This window comes from Coturnix japonica, chromosome 1 (genome assembly GCF_054131305.1).
Source record: "Coturnix japonica strain WE chromosome 1, WE-NBRP24, whole genome shotgun sequence".
NCBI classification, from domain to species: domain Eukaryota; kingdom Metazoa; phylum Chordata; class Aves; order Galliformes; family Phasianidae; genus Coturnix; species Coturnix japonica.
The window spans coordinates 30782745-30810467 of record NC_140663.1 but is presented as its reverse complement, the minus strand read 5'-3'; the positions used below and the strand labels follow the sequence as shown (position 1 = coordinate 30810467).

Sequence of the window (27723 nt, the reverse complement as noted above, 5' to 3'; positions counted from 1 at the left end):
CCAGTGTGGAATATACTACAGAGTTCAGGCTCTGACTGTGAAAATGCTTGAAGGCAGAACATATGTTTCAGGGGTGTTTGAAGATACCACATCCCATGGGATATGTATGGCAGCATGAACGTGTTTCGTATAACCTATGAATGCAAAAGAGAAAACTTCCTGAAGTTTTGGAGGCTTGAAACTTTTCTTGTGCATACTGTGCTCAAACATGTGTTACAGTGGTTTCTGTGGGGTCGTTCTGGATTTATCACAGAATTGTTTGAGTTGGAAGGGACCCTTGAAGGCCATCTAGTCCAACTCCCTGCTATGAACAGGGACACCCACAGCTACAACAGGTTGCTTGGGGCCTGATCCAGCCTCACCTTGACAGTCTCCAAAGATGGGGCTCCTGCCACCTCCCTGGGCAACCTGTTCCAGTGCCTCACCACCATTACTGTAAAAAAACCTCTTTCCTCGTATCCAAGCTAACTCTCCCCTCTTTTGGTTTGAAATTATTTTCCCCTGTCCTGTCTGAACAAACTCTGCTAAAGAATCTGTCTCCTCCCTTCTTACAGCCCCTCTCCCTTTAGATACTGACAGGCTGCCCTCAGATCTCGCTGGAGCCTTCCCTTCTCCAAGGGAACAGCCACAGCTCTCTCAGTCTGTCCTCTCAGGGAAGTTATTCCATCCCTTGAGTCATTTTTGTAGCCCTCCTTTGGACACGCTCCAGCAGGTCCACATCTCTCCAGTACTGAGGACTCCACATCTGGACACGGTACTCCGGGTGAGGTCTCATTAGTGCAGAGCAGATGGACAGGATCATCTCCCTCAACCTACTGGCCATGCTTCTTCTGATGCTTTTTCATATGTCATAAAAATATTATCATTACATTTGCATTGTGAGAATACAGCTTTACTTTCTAACTGAATCTCATCAGGATCCAGCTCAGGCATTTAATGGGCTCTCTGTATACCTGCCCACAGCCCCAGGGAGGTGCTAGTAGGTACCACCTCTGCAGCTCCTGCTTACCTCCCCTTCTGGTCAAGGAGGCTCTAAAAGCATTTAGGCCTGAGTTTGATGGGACAACTTCTGCAGTGGCACAAGGCAGAGCACCTTCACTGATGTCTCAGAGATACACAGATTCACACCAGCTGGGAATATGACACCAAGGACTTACAGGGGAAAAGAGACATCATATTTCTATTACTTCCTAATGTTGTTTTATTGTTATGACATCAAATTCTGGACAATGAGAATTCCAAACCCTCCTTTTAGAGCCTGTTTCCTGGGCTGCCTGTGTGGAGGTTTAAGCTCATACAAAGTCCTGATTCCGTCATCTTAGCTAAAACTGGGCAGGGCTGGTGCAGCACGACTCAGTGGCAGGGTTTGTAGAAATGAATGCAATACAAACTGCAGGAAGTGTCTGGCATGTTTTAATATGTTTAATTGTAATATTATCCACAGCGGAGCAAATCTGATCAGGTTTGGGCTTGCAGTCCCCCATGTCCTGATTCCAGTATCTGCTCCAAATCAGGAAGAGTGATGCTGATAAACTTTCGAAGTCTCAGAGAAACTGCTGGCTCTTGTTTGCAATGTTTGTCCTTGCTCTCTGATACAAATTCACTCCCTGGGCATTAAATCAACTAAACACCTCCTGCATTAGTAGCAGCTTTCCTTGTGGGTAAGCGACACTGCTGGATTGCAGGATTTCAAAGCACATATCTGTGTACCTGAGACACCAAAGGAAGGAACAATGCATAAGAAAAATTGCCTAAGAAAAATTGCCTTCAAGCTTCCAGTTTGAAATCACTTTGATTGGTGAGGGATTGCCTGCCTGCTCCAGGCAGCGGGCTGTGCTGTTTGAGGAGGGATCTCTCTGTCTGAACGCAGTCCACCCTTTCCCAGTCTGCAATCAGATCTTCCTGTCAAACTGGGACTCAGAGCCTGCGCCCTCCTCTGGATGTTATTGACCAACGTGGTGAAGACAACTGGTTTATCTTCCTTCGAAGACACAGCTGGAAGAAGAGTGTAATTATTGCAGCAATTGCTCGTGAGTAGGAGCCCTCAGCTCAGCGGTGTAATTGGAAACAAGACAAATCTGTGTTGTTTTGAAGCTGGTTTAAGAACACTGTCTCAGCTTCCTGCACAGTCAGTGGGGAGGGGTCAGTGATTCATCCCACCCATCTTGGGTCCATATTTTAAGTAAGAACAGAATGGACTGAATTAGCCCTTGGCTGATGAAGAGCTAAGATGAGACATCTAATCCTAATGACTAAAGCTTGGTGACACAGATCTCATTCTAAATGCAGAAAAACAGTTTAATTTGACTACTCTTTTAACATTTAACTGGAAACAACACTAACTTGTCATTGACTCCGAATGATTTTTATTTACAACTATCCAACTGCCTCCTGGGCTCAGCCCTCCTCAGCTTGTGAGGGTTTGCCTCCACTGACACCAGTGTGGCTGCTGTAGTACAACTCCCTGCACCTCTGATGGACTGTGAGGGCACCTACTCATTTTAGCGATGCTGCCAAATTGTCCTTAACAGTCCTTATGCACATGGTGGGGGAGAAGAGTTTATCCCAAAGGTGTGCCCTGCTGACATGGATGACATACATTAGCCAAACAGCAGAACATGAAGTTTATTTGGAACTTAGTGTGCATTTCAGCACTCTGAATTTCTGCAAAGCATCTGAGCAGTAAAGAGGTAAGGTGTGTAAATAGTGCTGTACAGCAGCCTTTCACCTCAGAGAGGGGTTGAGAGCGGTGGCAGTGATCCCAGCCTGCAAGTGTACTGAAGTCCTGGGATGCTGTCTGCTCCACTCTGCTTATATACATCTGACTTGAGCACTTTCCTCTTCCCAAACCAAGCCATGAGGAGTTCTGGATGTAGTTTCACTTGGAAATTGCAATAACAACAATAAAAACAGTTCCACTAATTTCTGTGCCCTGTGAAGAGGCTGCAACTTTAGTCAGTTTTTACTTCCATGAAAGAGATTAAGGATTGCTAACACTCACAGCCATAACGACTTCAGTAAGGATTAACCAAGCTTCCTAGCGCTGTTTTCATCATTGCTCCTGTCCTTTGTGTGCACCCTCATCTGTGCCCACTTTGCCTCATAATTTTATGACTTTTGATGTTACCAGGAAAGCCTTTGCACATCCACCATTATGGGTAAATCCACATGTCTATGGAGAGCATTTAAGACTTTGAGGTTCCCTGTAACGTGGGGCTCAGGAAAGTTCCAAGGTAAATTCAGTGCGCTATGAGCTGATATCGGGTCTAGAGATTTTCAGGGGAAAAAAAAAAGCATGAAAAAAAAAGCAGTAGAAGAGGTCATCTTTTCCAGGCCAAGGCTAATTACTAAAAAGCATGGAAACAGCCTTGAAGTTGTTATGGGACAGGGGATAGACAGAAGATTATGAATGCTTCCTGTGTTCCATAGGAAATGAAAACTTCCTTTTCCCCAGGTTTTCATTTCTTGAACCTATTTCCTACTGAAATCAGGAGCCATACCATTTAATTCTGCGCACTGACTAAGAAAGGCCGGGTCGTTTTTAGTGTAACACATAAATATCACCAAACTGAAGTATTTTGTGTCAGATTCTGACAGAAGACTGGCAGCTTCTATTTCCAGCACAGGTCATTAAGTGCTGATGAAGCAATTGAATTCTAAAGATTTTAACAATAAACTGTCACTCTTGCCCTCGTAAGACCGTGAATAAAGGTGCATTAAGGTAAGTTCCAGTGCAAGGATGTTGCTTGTACTCATTGGTCTGGATAATGCAGGGCTTCTGACATTTATTCTAGTCTCCTGCCCTGTGCTGCGGCATGGCTGTGTGAAGTACAACACTTTGCCAAATGCAAATGAAACCAGAAGCAAATGTGATAGAAACCTTTGAAAAACCTTAAATACATTCAGGTGAAGCCTAAGGTGTGACAAATCTGACTCCTGTCTTGTGATCAGAGGAACATGTTGCCATTGTGTTGGGCTCTGTCTCTACTGACAACAAGAGCAGATGTTTCAGTTTAAAACAAAGCTACAGACAATCAAATTGCCGTGCAAGGCACTGGCAGCACCGGCTTTCAGTAATTCCCTGTCTCTGTATGACTGTAATGTGATGGGAGTGGAAAGCTAAAGTAGAAACTTAACATGACCCTTGCCAGAGGCATTTTGGATAGAGCAGTCTTGGATGCTGGATGAACACAGGCCTTGTTTCTGCAGAAGCCAATTGGTTTTGTACATACAAATAGTCCCACTGTGGCACAAAGCATGCAGAAGTTTATTGGGAGATGCCCCCGGAAGGGAAGTGGGTGTGAAGTGAGCTGGAGAAGTGACTAATGAGAAGTAGACAGGAGTTCAGCACAGGGCAGCAGAAGTTCAGCCACTTGGCTGATCTACCAATTGGGTGGGTTACAGCTGAAGCATCACATCGGGTACAATAACAGGAAGAGCTGGGTGATGGAAAGCACAGGAAGGAGACCACCAGGAAGACTGAGATGTGGAACTATCCTTTATTACCACCAAGCTGGGTGAGAAAGGAGAGGAGGACACATAATGCAAGGAATGCAATTACTCACATCTCTGACTCAGGACTGATGAGTATGTGTTACTATTCAACACACATTCTGTGACTGTACTTTGGTTATTTTACGAGTAATCAAGTTCAATGGGAACATGCCACAAAGCTCTTGGGAAAGCAGAGGTTATTAGGCCAAAACAGATTAGGTGGATATTTTACAAACGAGTGAATACAAGGAATGTATAAAACCAAATATTGGAGAAATTACTATCTGAACAATCACCCTTGGTGAGAAGGGCATGGTTGCAAATATGAATGGGTGTACACACATCACAATCTTAAAATCTCCCTGTAAAAGGCCACAGGACCACGTAAGAGCAAATGTAGTGTGCAAGCCAGAAGAAACCTGCATAACCTGCCTGTGATGACTTTGGTGTTGAAGTTTCAAGGCAGTTTCCTGAGCCCCTCAGGCAGTACCCCAGACAATACCCAACCACATACCCGTCTCAGCCAATCCAAGAACCCAGATACCTCCTTCCTACCTCATTCTCAACATGTCCCTCTGCTGTGGGCACACCCTGGTGCCCCTCACAGCAAATGCTCTTCTTTTAGATGCCCACCTATGGTCCTGAGACAAAAAAAGACTACTTGTATGCAAAGCTTTTACAAATTTGGTCATCGTGACCAAACTTTATTACCCATTTTATGGAACTGTGACAAAAGTCTAGGAATCAAACAACATGGGGATCACAGAGGCTATGATGTTTATTGTGCTGAACAGACTGTGATAATCCATTAAAGGAACATTTTCAACAAGCAAGCGATTTGAAGTACAATCGTAGACAGCAGCTCTACATGAAGAACAAAGCAGAAAGTTAGAAGACACTCAAAAGGAGAAGTAAACTGTAGTTAAACATCTTGAAGCACTTTTCGTTGTTGTTATTCCTGCAAACACACCTCTCTTGCAGAAATGGTAGAAGAGTTAAATGTCCAGTCTTAGTTAGCAGTGACCAATGGCAGCAAAGAACAGTCGTATAAAATTTATCTCCCACAAAAATAAACTATATATATAAAAAATTTTATGATGTTCTCACTGGCTCACCGGCCACATGCAAGTTTTCAGTCTGAAAAAACGAGGTATAGTAGGCCCTAAGAGGTAGTAATGTGTTTTGATTGTACTACAATATACAGAAAATACAAGACTCTGTTCATCAGAGTGGTCAGTCTCTCGGAGGTCGAAGTGTGACACACACCCAGCGATTATTTTGGGGTCATCTGATGAATACTGTGGTTTAAAGAAATGTAAACAAAACCAACCAGAAGGGATTTGCTAAGGCTTCACTGGAGGCCCTTCGAAGTCAACAGAATTCCTTGTATTGACTTCAAGTGATGCTGGATTTAGCCTGCTAGAGCTACTGCATAGCTCGGGTTATTTTTTGTTCACTTCGTATTAACGTGTCTAGTTTTAACACTCCGAGGAGCTCTTTCTCAGCGATCTCCGACAGTGAACCCTCTCTGCAGTCTTTTGAGGAGGTCCGCAGTTCTTGACTCTGCCTCTTGGAAGAAGCCAGTAAGTAGTTATCATTAACTGCACTTGGCTCGCTATGAAAGCCGTGCCAACAGACGCCTTCCTGAGAAACTACCCCTGGCCCAGTTATTAATAAAATGTTACAAAGTACTGACTAAGAAAGAGGAGGAAAGGAAATTAAACAGAGAGAAAACGAAATGAGAGAGAAAAGGGGAAAAAAATAGAGTGAGAAGGAGGAGGAGAATAAAGAAACTCTACAGAAGAAGCATTTAAAATAAATCTGGCTGAAACATATTACAAAATCACATTTGTGTAAAATACATGAAAATACTTGTCAAGTATTTTCTTACAATCTACTAATTACTTTTTTTAAACACATATTTGTGATTGCATTATGCAAAAGCTGAGCTTGTTGCTTCCCACCTACAAAGCTTCAAGTTTCTTTGAAGGTTTTTTTTTTTTCTTCTTTTTTCGTTTTTTTTCTTTTTTTTCCCCCTTTTTTAAATACGAAAGTAATTTAAAATGTGTTCATTTTCCACAAGTTATTTTACAAAAATAGTTTTGAATTAGGGATTAGTTGCAGTCCTAACTGTTTCAAAACGTCTCAAAACTAATGCTGAAAGGAAGAAGTTCATTCCATTTAAAGTCTGGAGGTAGGTCTTTGTCAATCAATTAGTCCATTTCCTTAAACAATTCATTTGAGGTACAAACTTGGACAGTAATATTTAAACATTACAGCTAAATTTTTTTCTATGTCATGTAGTGTCACTGAAGAAAATTCTCCTTACAAACCTATCAGCAATTCAGTACAAAAATATATTCAAGTTAACAGTACATTACACAGAAGTTTAGCAGAGAACAGGGTAAGTACATTTAAAAAAAAAAAAAAAAAGAGAGAGAGAGAGAAATACATAGTCATGCTGAAACACAACAAAGATATTGCTTCCTTAACTGTACTTAAGTGTGGAAGTAGAAATAAGGGGAAGATGAAGATACTCATGATTATCTACCCAGAAAAAACTTCCTGCATTGAATGTGTATAGCAGCATGTATTTATCAGTCTGTTGAGTTAACTGTAAAAATCAGAGGTAGCTTTGAGTAGTGGGGTAATATTGCATCTGTTGCTAAAAGTGCTGCTTTGAATGAGAAGATGGAGAAACGCAACTGGCACAGAGGTGCTCAGTGAACCATCCTATGTCAAAATGCATTGCTTAAAGTAATAGACAAGCTTAACTGAGGTACATGGTGTTGGTTCTTACATCATGACTGATGAGTAATGAGGAGAGATCCATCCTGTTTGAAATCTGGTGCAGGGTGGGTGGAAATTAGTTGAAAATAACCAAAACATCAGGATTATTTTGTTCAGATAAACTCACGATTAATTTTGAGGTACCTTTCTACACGATTTAAAACGCTTTTCTTGATAAAGATTTACTCATTAATGGCGTTAGCGACTAGTGTCAATCATTTCTGCTTCCACAGAAAACACCTGGCTCTACGGAAAGCCAACTCCTTCTGTCCAGAAGGCAAGGGCTGCTCATTTTGTTTCTTACTACTTCTGCTGATATGTTTGTATGTAAAACTATACAACGTATCTTTGTCTTTCTTCCCTTTTGCAAAACGGAAGTACCTTTTTCATGTTGCTCTTTCTTCCGATTACCAGCTGAATGAAGTGAGAGTTCAGCTTTCAACTTATTTTTTTTCCTGAAATATCAGTAAGACTAAAAAAAAAAAAACAAAAAACCAAAACCAAAACCAAAAGAAAAAAATCAAGTACAAATCTACAAGGAGGTTACCAAAAAATAAAACCCAAACCAAAACAAAAGTAGTATCTATCCCTTATCTTTGGTGTTCTAAAACAGAGAGTTCACTAAGTAGGGAGTGGGTTGCTGGAAGTGTTGCAAGGTTAGGTGTTACACACCCAGCCTTTCCTATTTCAATGCCCATTATAATTAATATGTTACAAGTTTCTTGTTTATATGCAGTGCAGTGAATGACTTAAACCTGATTCGGAGTTCTTCTTGACCCAGCCACCCTTACTTAGCAGCTCAAACAAACTATTAGTAGGTTAAGAAAATTGAAAACAGTAATTTGAAATTGCATCGTTAAATCTGTGTCCCCATTGTGTTACAGCAGTTTTTCACTAAACCTGGGACTGTGAAGGGATTATAAAGAAGTTGATTAGTCAAATCCTTTTTAAGGTTATGCAATTTCTCCCCCCCTCCCCCCCCAGGCAAAAGTGGAAAGACCGTGGCAATAGAAAATAAGTGGTCAAGGCAGTGTCTTCTCCCTTCAAAAGACCCAACTGCTGATGAGGTAGAAATTGCATGGTGCGGTCTCCTAGTCTTCCTCTGCAGATTCTTGTGAGGATGTTTCTTCAGTCTCTTCCTAGAATATACAAAAAGGAGAAAAATAAGTATGTGGTGACCGTGCATCTAAGGCTGCCTCCCCCTCTCATGCGGCTGACTTACGCATCCCACAGTAACAAAATGTGCTGTACAGCTGCTGTGATGCCTCAAGAAGACACTGTGGAGAGCAGGGTAAGGTCTCCACTCTCAGACCACACGACTTCAGTTTGCTGCTCTTCCCTCCTACCCCATGGGGTACCAAGAAAGAGAAATCCCTGCCGTGCTCTGTCATGGGTCTCCTATGAGAAGCATTTTGAGCAGATATCCAATGTGACGGGGGTGCTGTGGGAAGCCTTTGCCTCCTTGCTGGCCATTCTCCTCAGCCCCAAAGCCAACTCTGTCTTTCCTTTCAGCACACCTGGCTGAACGCAATGCTTTTACGCTGCTTATTTAACCAGTGTGCTGGGCTTTTCAGGACACAGACAGTAAACTGGGAGCAACAAACATTTCTGATAAGAGGGGCCAAGAGAGAAAGGTTGATTTTTTTTTTAAATGCTGCTCATCATTTCCTAAACCAGCACGTGAAAAAGATCTATGAAAAATAGGTATTTATCCCCTCAGCTAACGGAGAGCTTTTAAGAATGACCAGCTTAAAACAGCTTATAACAGTCTTCATACTTTAATAGATTTGATTTTCCACATGGCTTCATTTTGTCTCGGTGGCTAACTGACACAATTTATAACTCTCTTCCTTTCCCAGGCCACTACAGTACACCATTCAGCAAAGCATGCCTTCAAGCTTGTCTGCATTATATGGCCAAACTTCCATTCATTAGTGTTTGAAACACCTCAGCTGTGAAGGGCTCCTAAATGCTACCATGTGTGACACTGCTGCAGAAGAGCGGCATCAAGGAAAAACACACAGCTTCAATCATAGGCCACCACTCTCTGCAATCCTCTTTCAAAAGGTTTCAGCCCCTTGTACCCTCCCATACCTCCCCAAGAAAAGAATGGGAAAAAAAAAAAAAAAAGCTGTAAATCCAGGGAATAAACCTTAGTATAAATGAATGCATGACAGCTTAAAAAATATAACCATAGCAGCATCAAGCCATGAGATTTCACAATGGTTTTGTTTAGTCTGCTTTGGGTTATGTGGGAAATGTGAAAAGCATGAAGCAAATGCTCCCCCCTCTGCTACCAGACCCCTGCCCTCCACTAAAGCTCAGGCCTCAGCCATTTAAGTCAGCAGGTTTATACCTCTTGACTAGGAAACAGGCCATGACCCTGGGGTACTCGCTGGAGCACCAGGCACAAAGAAAGATGTAGTGTGATCAAAGTTGTGGACGGAGGAAAGAGAGCAAAGTCAAGTGTCAGCCGCCCTCTGACCTTGACTTTTCAATTAATATTTAAATTCCAGGAGACATCAATCTATCATGCAGATAAACAATTTCTTCCACACAACAACTGATTCCCACTCGCAGCACGGTTATATTTAGAGCCCTGTGTGAAAACGATCCCTGACTCACCACGTGGTTAAGCGACTTTCACTCCGTCCCCCGCAGCGTTTGGAGACGGGCGCTCACGCTCTATCTAATCCTGCTATCGTGTAATGCATTTTCCTCGCTTATCTTCCTTGCAGAATGGGATTGTGACTGCTACAGTATCTCAGGCAAGAAGAAAAGGGGTGTCTACAGGCACCTACTGAAAAGCTAACTTGGGCTGCGTATTGAGAGGCAGCACCAAGTACGTTGGCTTGAACCTTTGGTAATTTAGAACTTGTGATGGCCACTGAAAATAACAGCTTTGCCTGCAAGCCAAGTATTTCAGTTAAAAATTACGACTGTGGATTCCACACTCAGAACATAACACAGGTAGACATTGGTTTTGGTTAATGGTATCTGATGGCAATCACGTGCTTAATCCCTTAGAGCACTCTTGCCACTGAGTCCCAGAGGCCCGCAGTACACATGCGGGCACTCAATTTGTTTTACCCTTGCCTTGCCCCCCAGTTGACCCGTTCTCCATGATGGTGGACTTCTGATCACAGCATAGCATCGATGGGAGACAGGGAAAATACATGGCAGGATGTACGTCTATTTCTGAGCCCAGCCAGGGGAGCCATAAAGAACTATTTTTAGCTAAAGACCTGCCCAATTTCCTGATTTATACTGTGAATTTCACAGTATTTTTTTTTTCCTTATGGTCTCTGTTGCTGAGACCAGGAAAACAAATGTGAAGTTCATCTTTCATCTCTCTGTCTGTCTATCTATCTACCTATCTATGTATCAATATTAATTTAATGACAGGTATGTATACGCAAACGCGCAGCTGTAGTACTACAAAAAAATGAGAAACCAAAAATCAGGATAAAACCAACAATATTTTAATAATAAGCCGATTATTAAAAACACTTGAGACTCGCAGCTCTACTTTTCACATCACTGTTTTCAGGAAGACAGCAAAGAGATTAGATGGTTGCACAGCAGAAAGAAAACTTTTCTTCATTAGGTTCATGCCTTGCAAAAGCCTAAGATAGCTCAGATACAGACAGGTGTTCTTAAGCCAACTTACCATGTAAGTGAGCTGCTGCAGGTCACAGCGTGATACTGTAAGGACAGACTGCAAACAGCATCTGAGCTATTTCAAACCTTAATTGCTGTAACTGACCTAACAAGCAGGAAGTGATATGGAGCTGCTGTCTCTCCTAGAAAAGAGCACTGAGAAATCCTTCCCCATGCTCACAAATGTTTAATGGTCTCTTCCGGAGAGGCATCATCATCAAGAGGCTGGCAGATGTGCCCTGCGGACTGGGACCCACCATCATGGCCCCCTCGCCTTTTCCTGGTGTTGATCTGTTGAACAAGGACACATGTTTCCCAGTGGTCCACAACAAAGATCTGCCCTCAAAAGGGCTACTCTGCAGGGGGCTGGCACTGCTGTTGTTAGCTTGGATTTAACAGTGATGGCAACAAAAAGAACCAGGATGCAGTGCAGCAGGCTTCCGTTAGAAATGCTCCCTGCAGTCAGCATGCCTAGTGGGCTTTCACTGACTGCAGCTTCAAACTATGGCACCTTTGGTGGGACCCACGTGCCTGAAGATAGGAGACTGTCCTGTTTTAGATCCCCTGGGTATTTCGTTTGGCATTCAGCAGCTAGGCCAGAAGGCTGCTGGTCTCCCAAGACACACTCTGTGACTGTGATCCACCAGGGCACCTGAAAGGGCATAGGAAAACACTGACACAACTGGTTCCTGTTTGACAGCAGCATCCCCCCATCTACAGAAGGACAACTGTTTCTCAGTTTTCTAAAAGCTTTTATTATATTCTAATTACTGGAGCAAAGCTCCTTTACAGCTCCTTCAAGGCTAACTGCCTCAAGAAACTGGCAATTCAGTTGGCAACTCATTTTTTTTTTCTCCTTCTGCTCATGCATATGAACTGAAGCTAGAACTGATTTTGTGAGATGGACTACAGGAACACAGCGATGGTACATGCAGAGCCTCCGAATCTGTCAGAGCTTTTATTTTATAACAAAGTATTTGCTACTGGCACAGGTTTTACTGGCTGCTAAGCCCGAAAGGGTATGCTTGAATAGATACGTCAAAAAGAACTGCTGACAAGAGCAACTTGCAGACTGTGGACCACTGTCTGCTAACTTGTCTGAAATCCCCTGGCATGCAAACTAATAGTTTCAGGAGTCCCTGAAGCCAGTGGCTCCTACTGCAGTCGCAGATACCCAGGCTGTGCCCAGACATTACACAGAGCCATCTCGACTGCTCCATGGCCAGCACACTGAACTGCTTTAGGAATTCTTATAGCAATAGCAGACACTCATCATAGATTTTTTTTTGCATCAGGCTTTGGGTGGGAACTTTTGCTTCAAGCTGCTTTGCCCTCTGCAAATCATGCTGGCAAGAGCTCAAACTCCTGTTCCAAGGGGCTGTCAGTCAGCATGCAGTCCCGCTGAGTTTGTGACAGCAGTCACTCAGCAGTAAGGCAAAGTTAAATTTGAGATTTTCAATTCAGAGCTCATATTATGACAGGTATTTAAAGCATACATCACAACAAAAGGATTCATTAAGGCAGAAGAGACCACCGTGACCACATAAATAAAGTCACACAACTCTAAATGCTGGATTAAAGAGTATTTTTATACAGGCATCTAAAGAAATTATTTCAATACTGAAAATTTGTATCTGAATACAGATGAGTCAAGCAGCCTGCAAGCAAGCAATTTCCATATACTGTCATTATCAGCACGTAAGGAGGAATGTGAATTCTCCAGCCTGGTGGTTAAAAATACATTTGAAAACTCTACCAACAGAGCAGTTCAGAACAGAGGGCAGTTCAGAAACCCACTGCCCTCTCCTTGCACTGGTCCTGCATGTGACACCCTACAATCACTGACTAAGCTATGGGACAGCCCTGATGATAGCAAACAGACAGTTCCCTCCAAGGAAGCAAAACTCTTAGTACTATAATGACATTAGAGATAGAGACAAATGGAGAGGTGGCAACTGATGGGACAGTTTGGGGTTGACATTTAAGGGCTGGAAAACAACATTGTTGCTTTGCATGTCTATGTTCCCATTAACTTTGCCATTAACGGACCTCCTTGCTACCTAAGGACCTCAGTCTTCAAAAGGCTGCAGACTTAACTATAACATGAATCCAGTGTTGAAATACCAATGAGTGGTCTTACTGAACTGCTGCTTAACCTCCCCAGTGCCTATGTGCCAGCTGGTGGCCATGTGCAGAGCTGCCTAATGCTCTTGGGAGCAAGCAGTTTAAGCATCCCAAAATTAATTTCAACTTGGAGATATCCTCCAAGCTTCCACAGTGAGGAAAGCAATGCACAGTGGTGACAATAACACTCCTCTGTGAGTGTGCATGTATGCAAAGTGCTGGTTTGGATACTCGTATGCAGTCTTGTTCTGAAATATCCATGCTCTCTGATTTGAAGCAGATACTTCAAGCTGCATTTTCTGCCCCCTACGAACACGCCAACCCACTCAGAATCTGTATACAGTTTTTGTTTGTTCAAGTCATTCCAATTTCATATAAATGACCAAATATTCTCTAAGAGATAGAAAGTGAGCTGAGCTAACAAAGCAAAATGGTGATGCTATTCTGCAGGTGATCAGCCTGTGGCCTTTCAAATGCATAAACTTGCTAAGCAAATGAAGGACGTCCTCTCCCACCACTGTTGAATCAATTCTTGACTAGCAAAAAGGCTGCTTGTGAGGATTATTGGGTAATCCACGTCTCCAGATGCTGGAGGAAGTTTACTAACTGGGACAGCTGGAATGAAGTTGCTGGGGCTGCCCTAGGACTCAGACACCAGAAAGCTGAGAACCAGTGCCAACAACATGGCTGAGAGCAATAACAGCAGTAGAAGTCAGAGAGAGTTACCATCCTTGCACACCCATGAACCACTCCTACAGATCGTCTTCCTGTAACAGCTGAAGTGTTTTTCAAGGTTGGGCCAAGCTTTGGGTTTTCAGTAACAGGTTCAGGCAAATGAATGGGACCAGGACATTGATCAGGAGCATCCCTTCTGGACAGGACAGGACATTCCTCTCCAAATTAGAACAGTTTTCTTTAAACACAGATTCAAGTCCTTTTAATTATTTTTATTTTTATTTTTATTTTTATTTTTATTTTTATTTTTATTTTTATTTTTATTTTTATTTTTATTTTTATTTTTATTTTTATTTTTATTTTTATTGAGTAAGCAAATACAAAAACATTTTTCTATCTATCTCCTATCATACCTGTCACTAGTAGAACTGTTTGATATAATGTAGTGACAATGACTCTGGTTACTTTGAGATAAAGGGTTTATCTGACATGAAATCCAGAAGGACTCGATGAGAACTTCCAGAGACAGAAATTAGGCTGGTCCATGTATAAATATTCTGAAAAGTACCCATCTTAGAACCTGCCTCTCAATGTCTCCTACAAATGAGCTTAAATAAACCTGTTTCCAATGCCTAACTTTGCCATGGATTTTAGAGCAGCCTTGACATAACTCAGCAGTGAGGCTTCTGACAAGCACGTTGCTCAGTGCTGAAGCCAGCTCTGGTGAAGCCTTTTGAAACTGAGACTTGTCTGTCTAAATCATGTCAGGCCAGATTTCTTAAATGCAGCTTGGCATATGAGTACAGCAAGTGCCTTTTTGACCTAAGCAGGTCAAAACACTTTGAAAAAATCTGTTCCCCATGTGATTAAAAGGAGAGTGAAAATCTCCAGCAAAATCTCAGTACTAGTTTGAACAATTTCACAAGGAAGCACCATTTAGAGTCTGCAAAGAACAGTATTAAAGTGAAAAATGGTTCTTGAAACTTTTGTGGATGCTGTACTAACACTGACAGAGACATATTCTATCTTAGAGAGCTTCAATCCCATGAGTTGTAAACAGTTTTGATGGAAAGGGGACAAAATGTTACAGAAAATAAGGCAGTAATGCCATCAGAAACATACACAACTGAGCTGGACCAACCTCAGTTCTGATCAGCTGCTCTTACAAACTTCTTGAGGAGGCTGTAAACAACAGCAGTTTAAAACTGCTCTGTGTGCACACCCAGAGCCAAAACCCAAACTGGAGCAAAAGGCAAAAGAGGCTGTAATAATGGTTTCTAATTACTAATGCATGCGTGAATGCCAATCTTTAAAATCCCTAGGCTTGTAGAGTCCACTGCAATGTTATGGGCCACTGCATAAGCTCTTATTTCACTGGCAGTGGAGACCACAAAGCCCAGAAGGATGATGGAGTCCATGAAGGTAAAGCTGAACAGGCCTGCCTTCCTCCCAAGCCCTGCAGTGCTGGAAGGGTCGTTGATGCCTGTGCATATTATATGATCAGTGGCAAAGGAAGAACCAGAAAGCTCTGCCTTCTGGCAAGAAGACCCAGTAAGAGAGACACCAGGACTGGTTTTGAGATAATGGTCAGATCTGTGTTGTTTACCCTTTGCTCCCTACTCTTATTTTAGAACACAAAAAGGGGAATTAAGTAAGGCCTGTTAGATTTCTATTCTATTTCTTTTTCCTCCAAAATGACTGCTTGTTACACACAGGAAGCAACTGTCAGAAGTTATACACCTCCAATCCTTTATCACTTAAAAACGCAATACGACTCCATTTATGCAGCCACTGGCAACTGTGGTTTGGGACCAGCTATCTATCCATAATGATAAACAATAAAATAAAATGTCTTCCTTTTGAGTCCCAGCTGAGAGATTTTGCCAAGCGATCAAACTTGTCTGAGCCTTGGAGCAGCAGCTTTGAAGTAATAAGAAAGAGATTGAAAACCTGCAGCCAAGAGCCGCACACACCTCATTAGGGCCCAGCTATGCGGGAAAGCCAGGCGGCAGCTTCCCGGTCAAGCCTGCCTGCCCACCAGAGAGGGGCTGCAGGAGAGTAAGATGAAAGGGCCTTTCAAAGGGGAAGTGCTCCAGTGACATTTTTACGAGCACTGGTCTCCTGAACAAGCAGCTCATGGCTGGGCATGTAACCCACTCTGAGAGCCAGCGCCGGGGTTGTGGGGAGCTGGGCCTGCAGGAAGTGCAGCAGTGGGAAGCGGGGCTGTGGGAAACGGGGCTGTGGCCACTGCTCTTTCTGAAGCTCCCCTGGTTCTCCCTTTGCTTCTTTTCCACTTGTGAAAGAAAGAGTTCAACACAGGCAGCTCAACCTTCCCAGTGCTCTGAAAAGCCCCCCACAAATGAGAAACATATTTCATAAAGATAGTGAGCTGAGCCTGCTTATTTGGTTCTGCAGAGATCATGTGAGACTCTGTGGTACAATTCAGCTAAATTATTATTATAATTATTATTTTTTTTGAAAGAAGGAAAGAAGGAAAGAAGGAAAGAAGGAAAGAAGGAAAGAAGGAAAGAAGGAAAGAAGGAAGGAAAGAAGGAAGGAAGGAAGGAAAGAAGGAAAGAAGGAAAGAAGGAAAGAAAGAAGGAAAGAAAGAAGGAAAGAAAGAAAGAAAGAAAGAAAGAAAGAAAGAAAGAAAGAAAGAAAGAAAGAAAGAAAGAAAGAAAGAAAGAAAGAAAGAAAGAAAGAAAGAAAGAAAGAAAGAAAGAAAGAAAGAAAGAAAGAAAGAAAGAAAGAAAGAAAGAAAGAAAGAAAGAAAGAAAGAAAGGAAGGAAGGAAGGAAGGAAGGAAGGAAGGAAGGAAGGAAGAAAGAAAGAAAGAAAGAAAGAAAGAAAGAAAGAAAGAAAGAAAGAAAGAAAGAAAGAAAGAAAGAAAGAAAGAAAGAAAGAAAGAAAGAAAGAAAGAAAGAAAGAAAGAAAGAAAGAAAGAAAGAAAGAAAGAAAGAAAGAAAGAAAGAAAGAAAGAAAAGAAAGAAAGAAAGAAAGAAAGGAAGAAAGGAAGAAAGGAAGAAAGGAAGAAAGGAAGAAAGGAAGGAAGAAAGGAAGAAAGGAAGAAAGGAAGAAAGGAAGAAAGGAAGAAAGGAAGAAAGGAAGAAAGGAAGAAAGGAAGAAAGGAAGAAAGGAAGAAAGGAAGAAAGGAAGAAAGGAAGAAAGGAAGAAAGAAAGAAAGAAAGAAAGAAAGAAAGAAAGAAAGAAAGAAAGAAAGAAAGAAAGAAAGAAAGAAAGAAAGAAAGAAAGAAAGAAAGAAAGAAAGAAAGAAAGGAAGAAAGGAAGAAAGGAAGAAAGGAAGAAAGGAAGAAAGGAAGAAAGGAAGAAAGGAAGAAAGGAAGAAAGGAAGAAAGGAAGAAAGGAAGAAAGGAAGAAAGGAAGAAAGGAAGGAAGGAAGGAAGGAAGGAAGAAAGAAAGGAAGAAAGAAAGGAAGAAAGAAAGGAAGAAAGAAAGGAAGAAAGAAAGGAAGAAAGAAAGGAAGAAAGAAAGAAAGAAAGAAAGAAAGAAAGAAAGAAAGAAAGAAAGAAAGAAAGAAAAAGAAAGAAGAAAGAAAGAAAGAAAGAAAGAAAGAAAGAAAGAAAGAAAGAAAGAAAGAAAGAAAGAAAGAAAGAAGGAAGATTAAGCTTAACAGACTTGTAAAATGCTTTTTTAAATGTCTGAAGAGTTTAATCACTGATCTTACCACACAGACACTGGTGAGGCTTTGTGCTGGCAGCAACGCTGAGTATTTAACTTTGAGAGCTGCAGTTCTGGGTTTGATTTTTGGTTTCAGACTAAACAGCAGGTCTGCAGTGAAAGGCAGGGCAATGACTCTGAGCAAAATGGGGTAATGGGAATGTTTTCCTTGCAAACATTACTGATTGTATAACTGTGGAGCACCACTCTGCACAGGCAAAAAGTGCACAATCAGGGAACTTTGTGTTGGTTTGAATAAACTCCTCCCTCCCCCCCAGCCAATTCCTCCCCTTTTTTACAGCAAAAAAAATCTGTTGCTATTTTATTATGTAATGCTGCAGGCTAAAAAAATATCCCTAATTTAAGCCATCTTGCCAATAAATCTACAAATACCAGGTAATCCAAAAAGGGTAGCTACGGTCTAATGACATACACTTCTTGTCATATTAACATGTTCGACTCCTAAAGGATTTAGAGCAATGCATTTAAAGATTTTTCAACTTCTTGAATATCTCGATGCCATCTGGTGGGAAGGGCAATAAGGTATGGTCCTCTTCAGCATGGAGAAGGAACCCAACTTTTCAAGTTCCATCTGCACTGCGACCATCAGGAGAAGCTTTTTCTAAACAAGATAGTTTGATTTAAACAGTGTGGGCCTGTTCAGCTCAATGGATACTGAAAAATTCCTTTTGATTGTAGAGCCTTTTATGGGAGTTTCTTTTCCAGTTGAGCACATCTATATTCTTTAATCAAATCAGAAAAGGTTTCTGGTAGAAATGTGTGTTTAAAATACATTTTCTTTTAGGAGCGAGGCAAATTACTACAATTTATACCTCAATGTTAATCCGTTTTCCTATTCGTAAATTCAAATACTAATATAAATTACAATAAATGCCCCACCATATAACACAGTTCTCAGGAGACTGTAGAAGCCATGAGGGGAGCCACCTAACATATTGTAGCTGCCTCTTTGCTGTTCTGATTTCAGTTTCCAGATTTTGACTCAAAACAAGCATGATTATCAGGGAAAGGGTAGGAGGAGCCATTTGCTGCCCTGAATCTGATATCTCCTGGGTCCTAGAGCTCACATGTCCCATCTTACCAGACTCAAGTCTGGTTTCAATGGAGCTCTCATTTTTCTTCCCACTAATCCTGCCATGAGATCAATCATTGGTAACTCTGTGAGAAATTAAATACCAGGATGTGGGAAATCTGAGATCTGAATTTGGGCAGAATGTGGGTGAGTCTTTTTTCTTTTTTTCTTTTCCCTCTCCTCCTCTTTTCCCATGGTTGTTTTGTGGCAAACAGCCCTCCAAACCTGAGCTCAGAGGTTGGCCTTTAACAATGTGACTGCATCAACACATCAGAAGCAACATAAAAAAGTACACTGGCAATATCGTAGCCCTTTTCTGATATAAGAAAGTCATTCCTAAAGAGAGATTTTGGCCAACATTTTTCGGAAACATTCTAGCATTTCCAGAAATGCCTTCCAGTGGGATCAGCAGCAGAACTTCATCATGGTGATGCTCACCATCTGGAGGAGAGGACTTGATCAAGAATTTAACATTTGTGGCACTGGGATCCCAATCAAACAGAATCCATGAGATAGTTTGCTATGGAGATGTGAGTGCTAAAACACCCAGGACATAGGCAGTCATTTTGAATGGCTTTTTTTTCCAGCCTCTGTGAGAAAAGCTTATTTATTTATTTAGGTCCTATATGCGGGAAACTGAGATTACAGACACTGGACAGCCCAAAGACATTGGGTGGGTCCTTTGTGCACTGCTTTGTAATGTGTCAATGTCTGAGCAATACATACACACTCCTGAAGCCTTCACCATGAGGGAATGAGGAGCATGTCTCCCTGCATACCTATGAAGAAGCTTCCCGACCTTTTACTCTGTCCATGAGTATAGCAACACCATGCTAACAAAATCAGATGTGCAATAAACAACAGTGAGCTCACAGCTCCTCTCCAGACAGCAGCCTGTTACAGATAGCACTCATACTGTCACAGCACAAAGGGGTAGCACAAAAAGAGCACAGGATGGAAGTTCCACTGGCAAAAGTGGTTTTAGAATGTCCTTTTTGATTTCATTTTGTACTGACTTTAAGGAATCCTCTGCTCGAGTTCTCCTCTGTGAGCCACATGGGAGGAGGCATGCTTGTAAGTCCCACTCCTCCATGCCAGCCCTAACATTTGGCACAGGTGTCATGTGCTGACAGGCTGCCCAGGGAGACTGCATCTCTCTCCAGAATAGCATGACAGTACTGATTTCAAGGAACTAAATTCACTGAATTCCACAGATGATACCCCACAGTAACTGGCAGAGTGACTGTGAAATGCTTCTTACTCTTCCATTCTAAGGCTGTTGTTTTAGGCAATAAAGGAACCTTATAAAATTCTTCCAATGCCATGGAAACTCTAGAATAAAATAAAATACTGGCTTCTCAATGTTTCCTTCCAGAGCATGTTTAAAGATGTATATCAGTTAATAAGGGCTGAGCATACTGCTGTTTTCCCTAGCCAAATCTTTTTTAATAGTGATGGTATGCACATACTGTAAATGACTATTCTAGCAAATTATTTAACACATGACAAACGTGTTTTCTTTGGTCTTAACTTCAATCTCATTGTGTTTCTCTAATTTTATCTCCATTACAGCATACTTCACTCATAACATGCGATCTGAAACAAAGCTGATATGGCCCTGAACAGGCAAAGCAAAGACGTGTCAATTCCTAAAACTGGATTGTAGTATGTTGTTTAAGATTGTCTCATATAACCCTGAAGCCAGTCTTAGTTACATAAGGCCCATGTCCCATGTTTTTCAGTGGAGCAAAAGAGCTGGATTAAAGCCCTGGGATTCTTAATATTTATGCCAAGAAATAGGGCATCTTACAGTGACTCCAGCTGGGTGTGGAGGAACAATGATGCTGATGGTGAAAGACGCAGAGCCTTTACGAAGTTCAGTACCCAAGTATTGGCTGTACAGGCTCTTGATACTCTTGAACTCAATGTGGTTCCTCCCTTGACATCTGTGGTCACAGCCACAGGGTCAAAGGCCTTCCTGCTCACGGCCATCCCCTGCCCATGGTGGGCTTCTTCCCCAGGAAGGAAGGGGAGAGAAGTAGGAGATGGAGAAATTGCAAGGATATGATACTTCTCGCTTATGGGAAAGTTTTAAGTTACCCCTCTGGCCTCCAAGTACTCAGCTGCAACACCTGCTCTGAGCGCCATGTGTGGAGCTGCCCAACAGTTGGAGTTTCTGTGTGTTTCTGTGTGCTCAGCATGGAGAATTTTAGGAGCAGGCCTTGCCTCGTACCTTGAGAACGAGCAGCAACCTGATAGCATGTCTGTATCAAATTGGCTAATGTGTGACCAGCGCTGCATTCAGATGGCTGCTTCCTGTGCTAGGGCTCGTGTCAAGGAAATGATGTGTTCCATGTTTAAACAGTTAACATAATCTTTTTGTGGCTGCTCGGAGTGGAAGACCCCTCCCAGGCTGGGCGATGTAGTGACACTCCTGCTATTCAAATGACTCAAAAATGACTGACAAAGCCAGGGCACCTCCAAGCTGCATGGTCCAGATGCCTGACTCTAAATCCCACAGCTTATTCCTAGCAAGCCAAGAAGAAAAAATATCTCTGGAGGTCTGATTCCTTTTTAGTTACGTCGAAACATGACTGTCTGCATGCTCGTAAGTCCCTTATAAAATGGGAGCATCAACATCTCAGTTTCAGCAGACGATGTTCGAATCACAGAGAGACTTCCCTAAAAAGGGACTTGCATGCTGCAAGTGTTCAGCATGGATAAAATACAAAGAATACAGGAGGCTCTTCCACCACAGGTGACAGGGACACCTCTGTCCCTTAGTGTGAGGGGACAAGCACTTCAGCTTGCTTTCAGACCATGGGCACGCCAAGCAAGGTGATGCAGAACTCAGCACTGAAGTAGGTGCTGTGTGAAGCTGGGACATAACCAAACTACTTTCCTCCTGTTTGTTTGTTCAGATTCAACCTCTCAATCACTGACTGCACCACAGTCCAAAGCTGGGCAAGCAGCATGGATAATGCTTTTCTCTTGGCACCATGTACAGCCTGAAAGCCTCCTTGGGTGAGAGGCACTGGGCAGCTCTGCAAGAGACCTACTTTCAGGGTGACTTCCACAGCCACCGTGGTGCTGCAAGAAGCAGAATATTCCTCCTCCCCTGCAGAATTTGCAGCAGTGCAGCTGCCGAGCAGGAACAGCTGCTGGGTGTCCCTTGACCCTGCAGGGAAACTGTCTACTGGCCCCAAGAGAGAGACTGGGCAACTAGTGGTCTGGGGATTTGCTGCTTTTCTCAGCCAGACTCCCACATTCTGCCTGTGGGGGAACATGGCTGTCTGTGTATCTCTTGGTACATTTGGACCGAAAAGATTAAGGGCTGTATTACAAATGTTATGTGAGTATCTAAAGATGTGCTGTTAAGTGAAGCAGCAGTTTATGGTGCACACTTAAATGTTTAACTACCTTGGTAAAACATCTGTCTGCTCCTTTTGGAAATGCAAAGTGAGCTCGTTTTATGTTTTTGTTACTGGTAGAAGGAAGCTCAATTGAAGAAAAGATGTGAATGAGCTGTGAGCAAAATCAATTTCTATAAAAGCGCTTTTCATAAACCTGATGTGCAATGGATGACCCTGTGGCTGCACTATTTACTGTATGGAGTTGTAACTGCTGGCAGTGCTTGACAGCCTGGAACTGAGAGGCCACCATCAATAAAAGAAACTATAAAGACGTTAAAAAGATGACCTTACAGAGCAGCAACATACACCATATGATCACTCTATTTTTGATTCCTGATTCTTTGAAATTCACCAAATACTTGAATATACTCATGCACCGAAGATCATTTTTTCTTTTTTTTTTCTTTTTACTTTCTTCTGGTTACATATTTTTTCAACTTCTTTAACTTATGTAAAATGCAATGTCTGGAAACACCAGTCTCAGAAGTGTTGTTCAGCCATGGTTATGTAATAAAGGAAAATCACAAAGAGTTACACTTTGGAAGTCTGAATCATACAGTGATTGGGGTATTTAGGTGAAATCTCATTGCATCATGCTATTCAGGTTCTATTCATATAGAAACAATCCTTTTACTATCAGAAATACCCAGCTTCCTCTTCTAACCCTCATTCTTTAGTGCTTCATCTGTTCTGGATATTGAACTTCGTTTATTTTTCCCCTCATATTTTTGTGTTTGTTTCAGAAACTTGTGCTCCTTTTAAACAGACTTTTTTTTGTTTTTATTATTATTTCATTTGAGACAAATCATTCAGAGTCCCCATCACCATAAACCAACAGTTTCTATCTTTCTCTGGAAACCACACCATGCAGTTGCCACCTTTGTATCCTGGAAGGAGGAAGAAATTAAGACTTAAGGCCTGGCACCCTCTGAGAGACTCCATCTACTCCATCAACCATGTGGAAAGCAATAGATTCTCCTGATGCCCTTAAAATCAAATTCAAACCACTGTGAGGGGAACTGCAAGCTCCTTCTTCCAGTAAGGTGACCTAATTTCTTAGTGATTCTAGTTCTAGTCCACAAATTCAACATTATTTCTATTGATTTCTTTGCTTTACATGTTTCTTTTGCCAGCAGTCCTAACAGACCGCTTCAATGTTTCAAGAACGCTCAGAAGCCAAATCTGGAAAGTTTTTCCAAAGCAAGAACTTAAAAAAAATGAAAATGAAACTGTCCATTGATTTTAAAAAACGTAAGCGATGGTAATAATGTGAAGCTTTGGAAAAACGAACCTTCCAGGGACACATATGGGGAAAGGGTCAATACAAACAGGTTATCTCACTGTGAAGCTGTTTATGCAGAAGTCCAAAAGACATTGTGCCCTTTCAGGTGGTGGGAAGAGAGCATTGATCTGGGGCCCCACTGTGGGTACAGGGCTTGGTCCTGCTGGGAATGCTTTGTGCAGCCCCACTGGAACCATGCCCCACATGAGGAGGTGCAGTGAGTCCAGGCTCACCATGGTGTAATACCCACACATGGCTGGCATGCACACATGTAGTGCTGTGGGTCTCCAGCACGTATAAGGTGGTTCCTACAGCTGTCTTTGGGAAAACATTCAGTGTTTGCTTTAACAATGGCAGTGATAAAAGAAAGGCAGCTCAATCGTTCAGAGGATGTTTAGGAGTAGTGTGAAAAACACACATGCACTCTATGCTGGAAGTGTAAAATTCCACATACGTACAGAAAATAAAGTTTTCTCCCTCTGGAAACTGACAACTTCCCAATTCTCCATATCAATAAACACAGAAAAAGTATAACACACACAGCACAACTCGCTGGATGAAGTGGGAAGAGTGATGAAAACCCAGGGTACCAGGTCATCTTCTAGGGCAAAGGTGTTTCTAGAGCCACTGCTACAATGAGCAAAGCTGCACTGCTCCCCAGTGGGCAGGATGTAAGTTGGGTTTGAGCAGTGCTATGTGTTCTCTCAGAGTCTGAGCACTCCTGTGTGGCAGTGAGTGATTTGACAGCCTTTTTGTGACACCAGCGGGTTCTTTCAAGCCTGAATCCTTGCTAGACTGGTCTGATGCTTCTGGGCTGCATATGAATATGTGAATCATCAGTGCAGCTCCTGGGCTGCAGAGCCTGTCTGACACTTGTAGGATTTACTGTTTGTCCTACACTGAATGCATATGAGATGGGTGCAGCTGTGGAACACATATAACTTGAAGTTGTGAGGCGTATATTTATTATGACTAATTAACATGCATGACTTAATTGCTAACAAGACTAAGAACTGAGTAAGATGAATAAACACCACGAATGTGCATTTGCTTTCCTATACAAAACAATGTTTTTAGCTCTTATTCTTGTTAGGCTTTGTTTTGTTTTGTTTTAAGAGCAACTAATGCACCTAGTGTAAGATAGAGAAGTACACTTGGGCTTGGAGTGCTATGATGCCTGTCGGATTCTGACACAACCTCAAGTAACTGCACGGATTCAGACTTTAACAGACCTCCCGAAGAGGTTATAAAAAGACTTTCAAAGGGCTGTTCCACACTCACTGGATTTCTCCTCTCCAGAAACAATCACAATAAAACATGTCCTGTTTTCAGAGAACCTTGAAAGCTTTCATGATGTTTCCCTAAAAATATCTATTTCCTTTGTATTACTTAAGAGCGTAACTCTCCCATCTGGCAGAGGCTACAGCTGCCACAAATAGCTTAAAAACAAGGAAAGGGAGAAATCTGTGTTTGGGCTGTTTCTTTGCACACCTCAGTGATATTACTTCATCATTTGGACTGTTTGGCTGCCCATTCTTCTGAAACGGTGGATTTAAAGAGAGTTTCTTGTTTTTGAGGTTTAGGCACATATTTATGTGAAGGTGCTAAACTTCCTGATGGCGTGCAGTCAGGCTCAGTATCTTTTCTTCATTTCCCCACGGAAGTGTGAGCGTACGTGTCAGAGAACATCACAGAGGTGTGTACAGACATTACTTAAAGCTTTCCAGCTGAATTTACAGTTGCATTTGCTGTCTGCATGACTGTCACTCTTCAGAGCTCTGGGGATGTCTGAGAATACTGTGGAAGTTTATAAAGGCATCTGTGCAGCCCTAAGCTGGCAACAGATATTGATAGAGAAATTCAGAGCGTGACGGAGTCCTGTGCAATGCTTAAAACCTGGGAAAAGGTGATGGGAAAGAAACTCTCATCAACAGAAGGAGAATGTGATATGGTTTTGCCGCTTCTATATTTTTATATATAACACAAAACCAAGAGGCATATGCAGTAGAAGCAGGAATGACAGCAACAGTGATGTAAAGTAGCACTCACAGAAGTCTTATAGGAAAGGCCAATAATTCAGAGTGCTGCACTCAGGGATAGAGCTTCTGCTGCTTCTACTATGGCAGGCTGGGGTACACACTCACAATCACACAGCAGTTCCTGACCACAGCCACTTCAGTCCTCACTGATGAAGAAAGGACACATTTCTAACTTAATCCAGACTGCCACATGGTAAAGCCATCTGGGAGGATATTTTGAAGGAAACAGATGGAAAAGGAAGAGATTCCTCTGCATGTAGAGTAAGATTTACATTATCCTCCATGAACTTCCATGTAGTCCCCATGTTTATATAATTTATCATTATTTCCTTAGACAGGTCAGATTAGGAAGCCTGCATGAGCTCATGTTCGTGTTGTTAATTCTGAGACTGAACCTCCCTCCTTTAAAGGGAAAATCAGTAGTGTAAAAGGGAATGGAGAAAAGCTACAGGACAGCCCAGCAGCACGAAGCTTCTGATTGTCCCAGGGATTGCACTGCTTTACCTCCTTCTTCCTCCAGCCAAAGGAAGATGCTGTCAGTAGTACTTGCTCTCAGTCATCAGTTTGTTCCCCATCATGCACAAACAGCCAGCAAAACCGCAGTGCTGTGTAAGCAGGAGTGTGGGATTAGGGCCTGGTTAGACCAGGAAGGGTTAAAGACAAGTCAGTGATTTCACTGGAAATCCCTCAGGCCAAGGATTAAAAAAAAAAAGAAATGTTCTTTGAGTGAAGACATGGCACACAAATAATTTAAAGACTGTAATTCCACTAGTCCTGTTGTGATGACTGGGGATTGCTAAAAAGCCCTCTCACTCCTTTTATGCATTCTTTCGTGCCTCCTACTTTTCTATGCAAACGTTTCCATTACTAATGGGGATGTCAAAGGGCTCCTTCTCTCGCTCTCACTGTCTGAGGAGATGCAGCAGCGGCTGCACCCGGCTGGCTGAAACACCCGTGGCATGATCACCACAACCACTGCTTTGGGAAAGGAAGGATGGGAAGATCCATCCTGGGAATCTCAGTGCTTCAATTCAAACTCCTATATCATTCAACCGGCTGTTACTTTGTCCTCCTACCAGAATATGGTACTCCAGGGCCCTGCTTCATCCTCAAGCAAACCCAGCTCAGCCTTGGTCCCAGGCACTCCCTCCCTTCCTGTGCCAGGGCTCACACTCCATCACCACTCAGGCAGCCTCCATTTCTGCCTCCTGGATTTGGCCTCCCTTGCACACCACGGTCTGAGCCTCCTCCCTCCCCAGTGCCATGGAGGAGAAGGCTGGCTCTGTGCCTGCCAGCAGATTTACTACCAGGCTATCCAAGGAACAGCATGACTGCGGCCCTCACAGTTGAAGGATGTAAATGAGACCAGGGAGAGGAAATATCTTTTATTAGAACAACTCAGTGTGTTTTGAATTGTGTGTTGTAGTCAGAAGGCTGTAGATGGTGGGTCCTCAGGGACTGGTGCTGCATTTCTTCTGTGAGCTGGCCTAATAAAAGACATTACCTCTCCTTGCAAAACTTACCTCACTTGAAGACACTACAATACTCATATAGAATGTTATCTCTGCTATTAGGAGGCATTAGTATTGTTGCCAGTGCCACTGATTCACCACCGCTGTGAGTGTATTGATTTCTTCTGTAGAAACTTGATTCCTACACATACTTTAGAGAGTTACATCATTTCACCCCTTCAACTCACAGCTAGGATGTTTTCTGTTTCTTATGTAACAGCTCTTAATTCAGATTGCAGTAGACATTACTATAATGCACACTGTACAATAATGTATTAAAACCATAAGGTGGAAAAAGGAAAGTATTATTCCCTTCTGAAAACAGACTTCCCTCCAGAAAAGCAATGGCCCATTCTGCTCCTGACTCAGCAATCATTCATATTCACCAAGGAACAGCAGTGCTGCCCCATGGAGTCTGTCAAGTAGAGATGGACAGACTTAGTCCCATGCCCACACCTCTTCCCTGCTGGAGCACATGTAACAGAGTTACGTAATAATTAGTGGTTTTTTTTTGTTTTGTTTGTTTGTTTGTCTTTCACGTGAGTGTCCTGGTGAAATAAGATGGAAGAGGCCATGAATGCAGTGTACTTGACTGTTTTCATTGTACCTTAGTTACACTTTGTCTAAGGTACTAAAGAACAATACCATCCAACAGAAGATCTTCAAATGCGATTCTGCCTGAGAAGCCAGCAGCTATCCCCTGCTTCATGTTATTGATGCATTTCCCTTCACTCTTTACAGTAAATGAGACCAGTCTAAATACTGAGGGAGTGTTCAATTTAAGATAGTCCAAGGAAGTTAAATCAGCTTTTCTTACCTGAGCAGGCTTCTTCTGAACCACTTGTTGAGGCTGAAAAGTCAAAAAAAGAAAGCATAATGAGAAGTAAACTCACTGAAGGTTCCATTCAGCAGAGGAAATAAAACACAGGCAAAAGTCACATTCAGAACTGGAGTGATGAATGTAC

At 42.3% G+C, this 27723-nt stretch overlaps 1 protein-coding gene across 1 annotated transcript in view; it reads right to left on the bottom strand.

Moving 5' to 3' along the window:
• Positions 1 to 5168: 5168 nt before the first annotated feature.
• Positions 5169 to 27723, bottom strand: part of LOC107310670 (uncharacterized) — a gene marked incomplete at its 5' end in the record, with an annotated part of 97046 nt that continues 74491 nt past the window's right edge. The window contains 2 exons of the mRNA XM_085514498.1: positions 5169 to 8423; positions 27576 to 27608. Coding sequence (XP_085370624.1) covers positions 8141 to 8423; positions 27576 to 27608 — 316 coding nt within the window. The remainder of the gene's footprint in view (positions 8424 to 27575; positions 27609 to 27723) is intronic.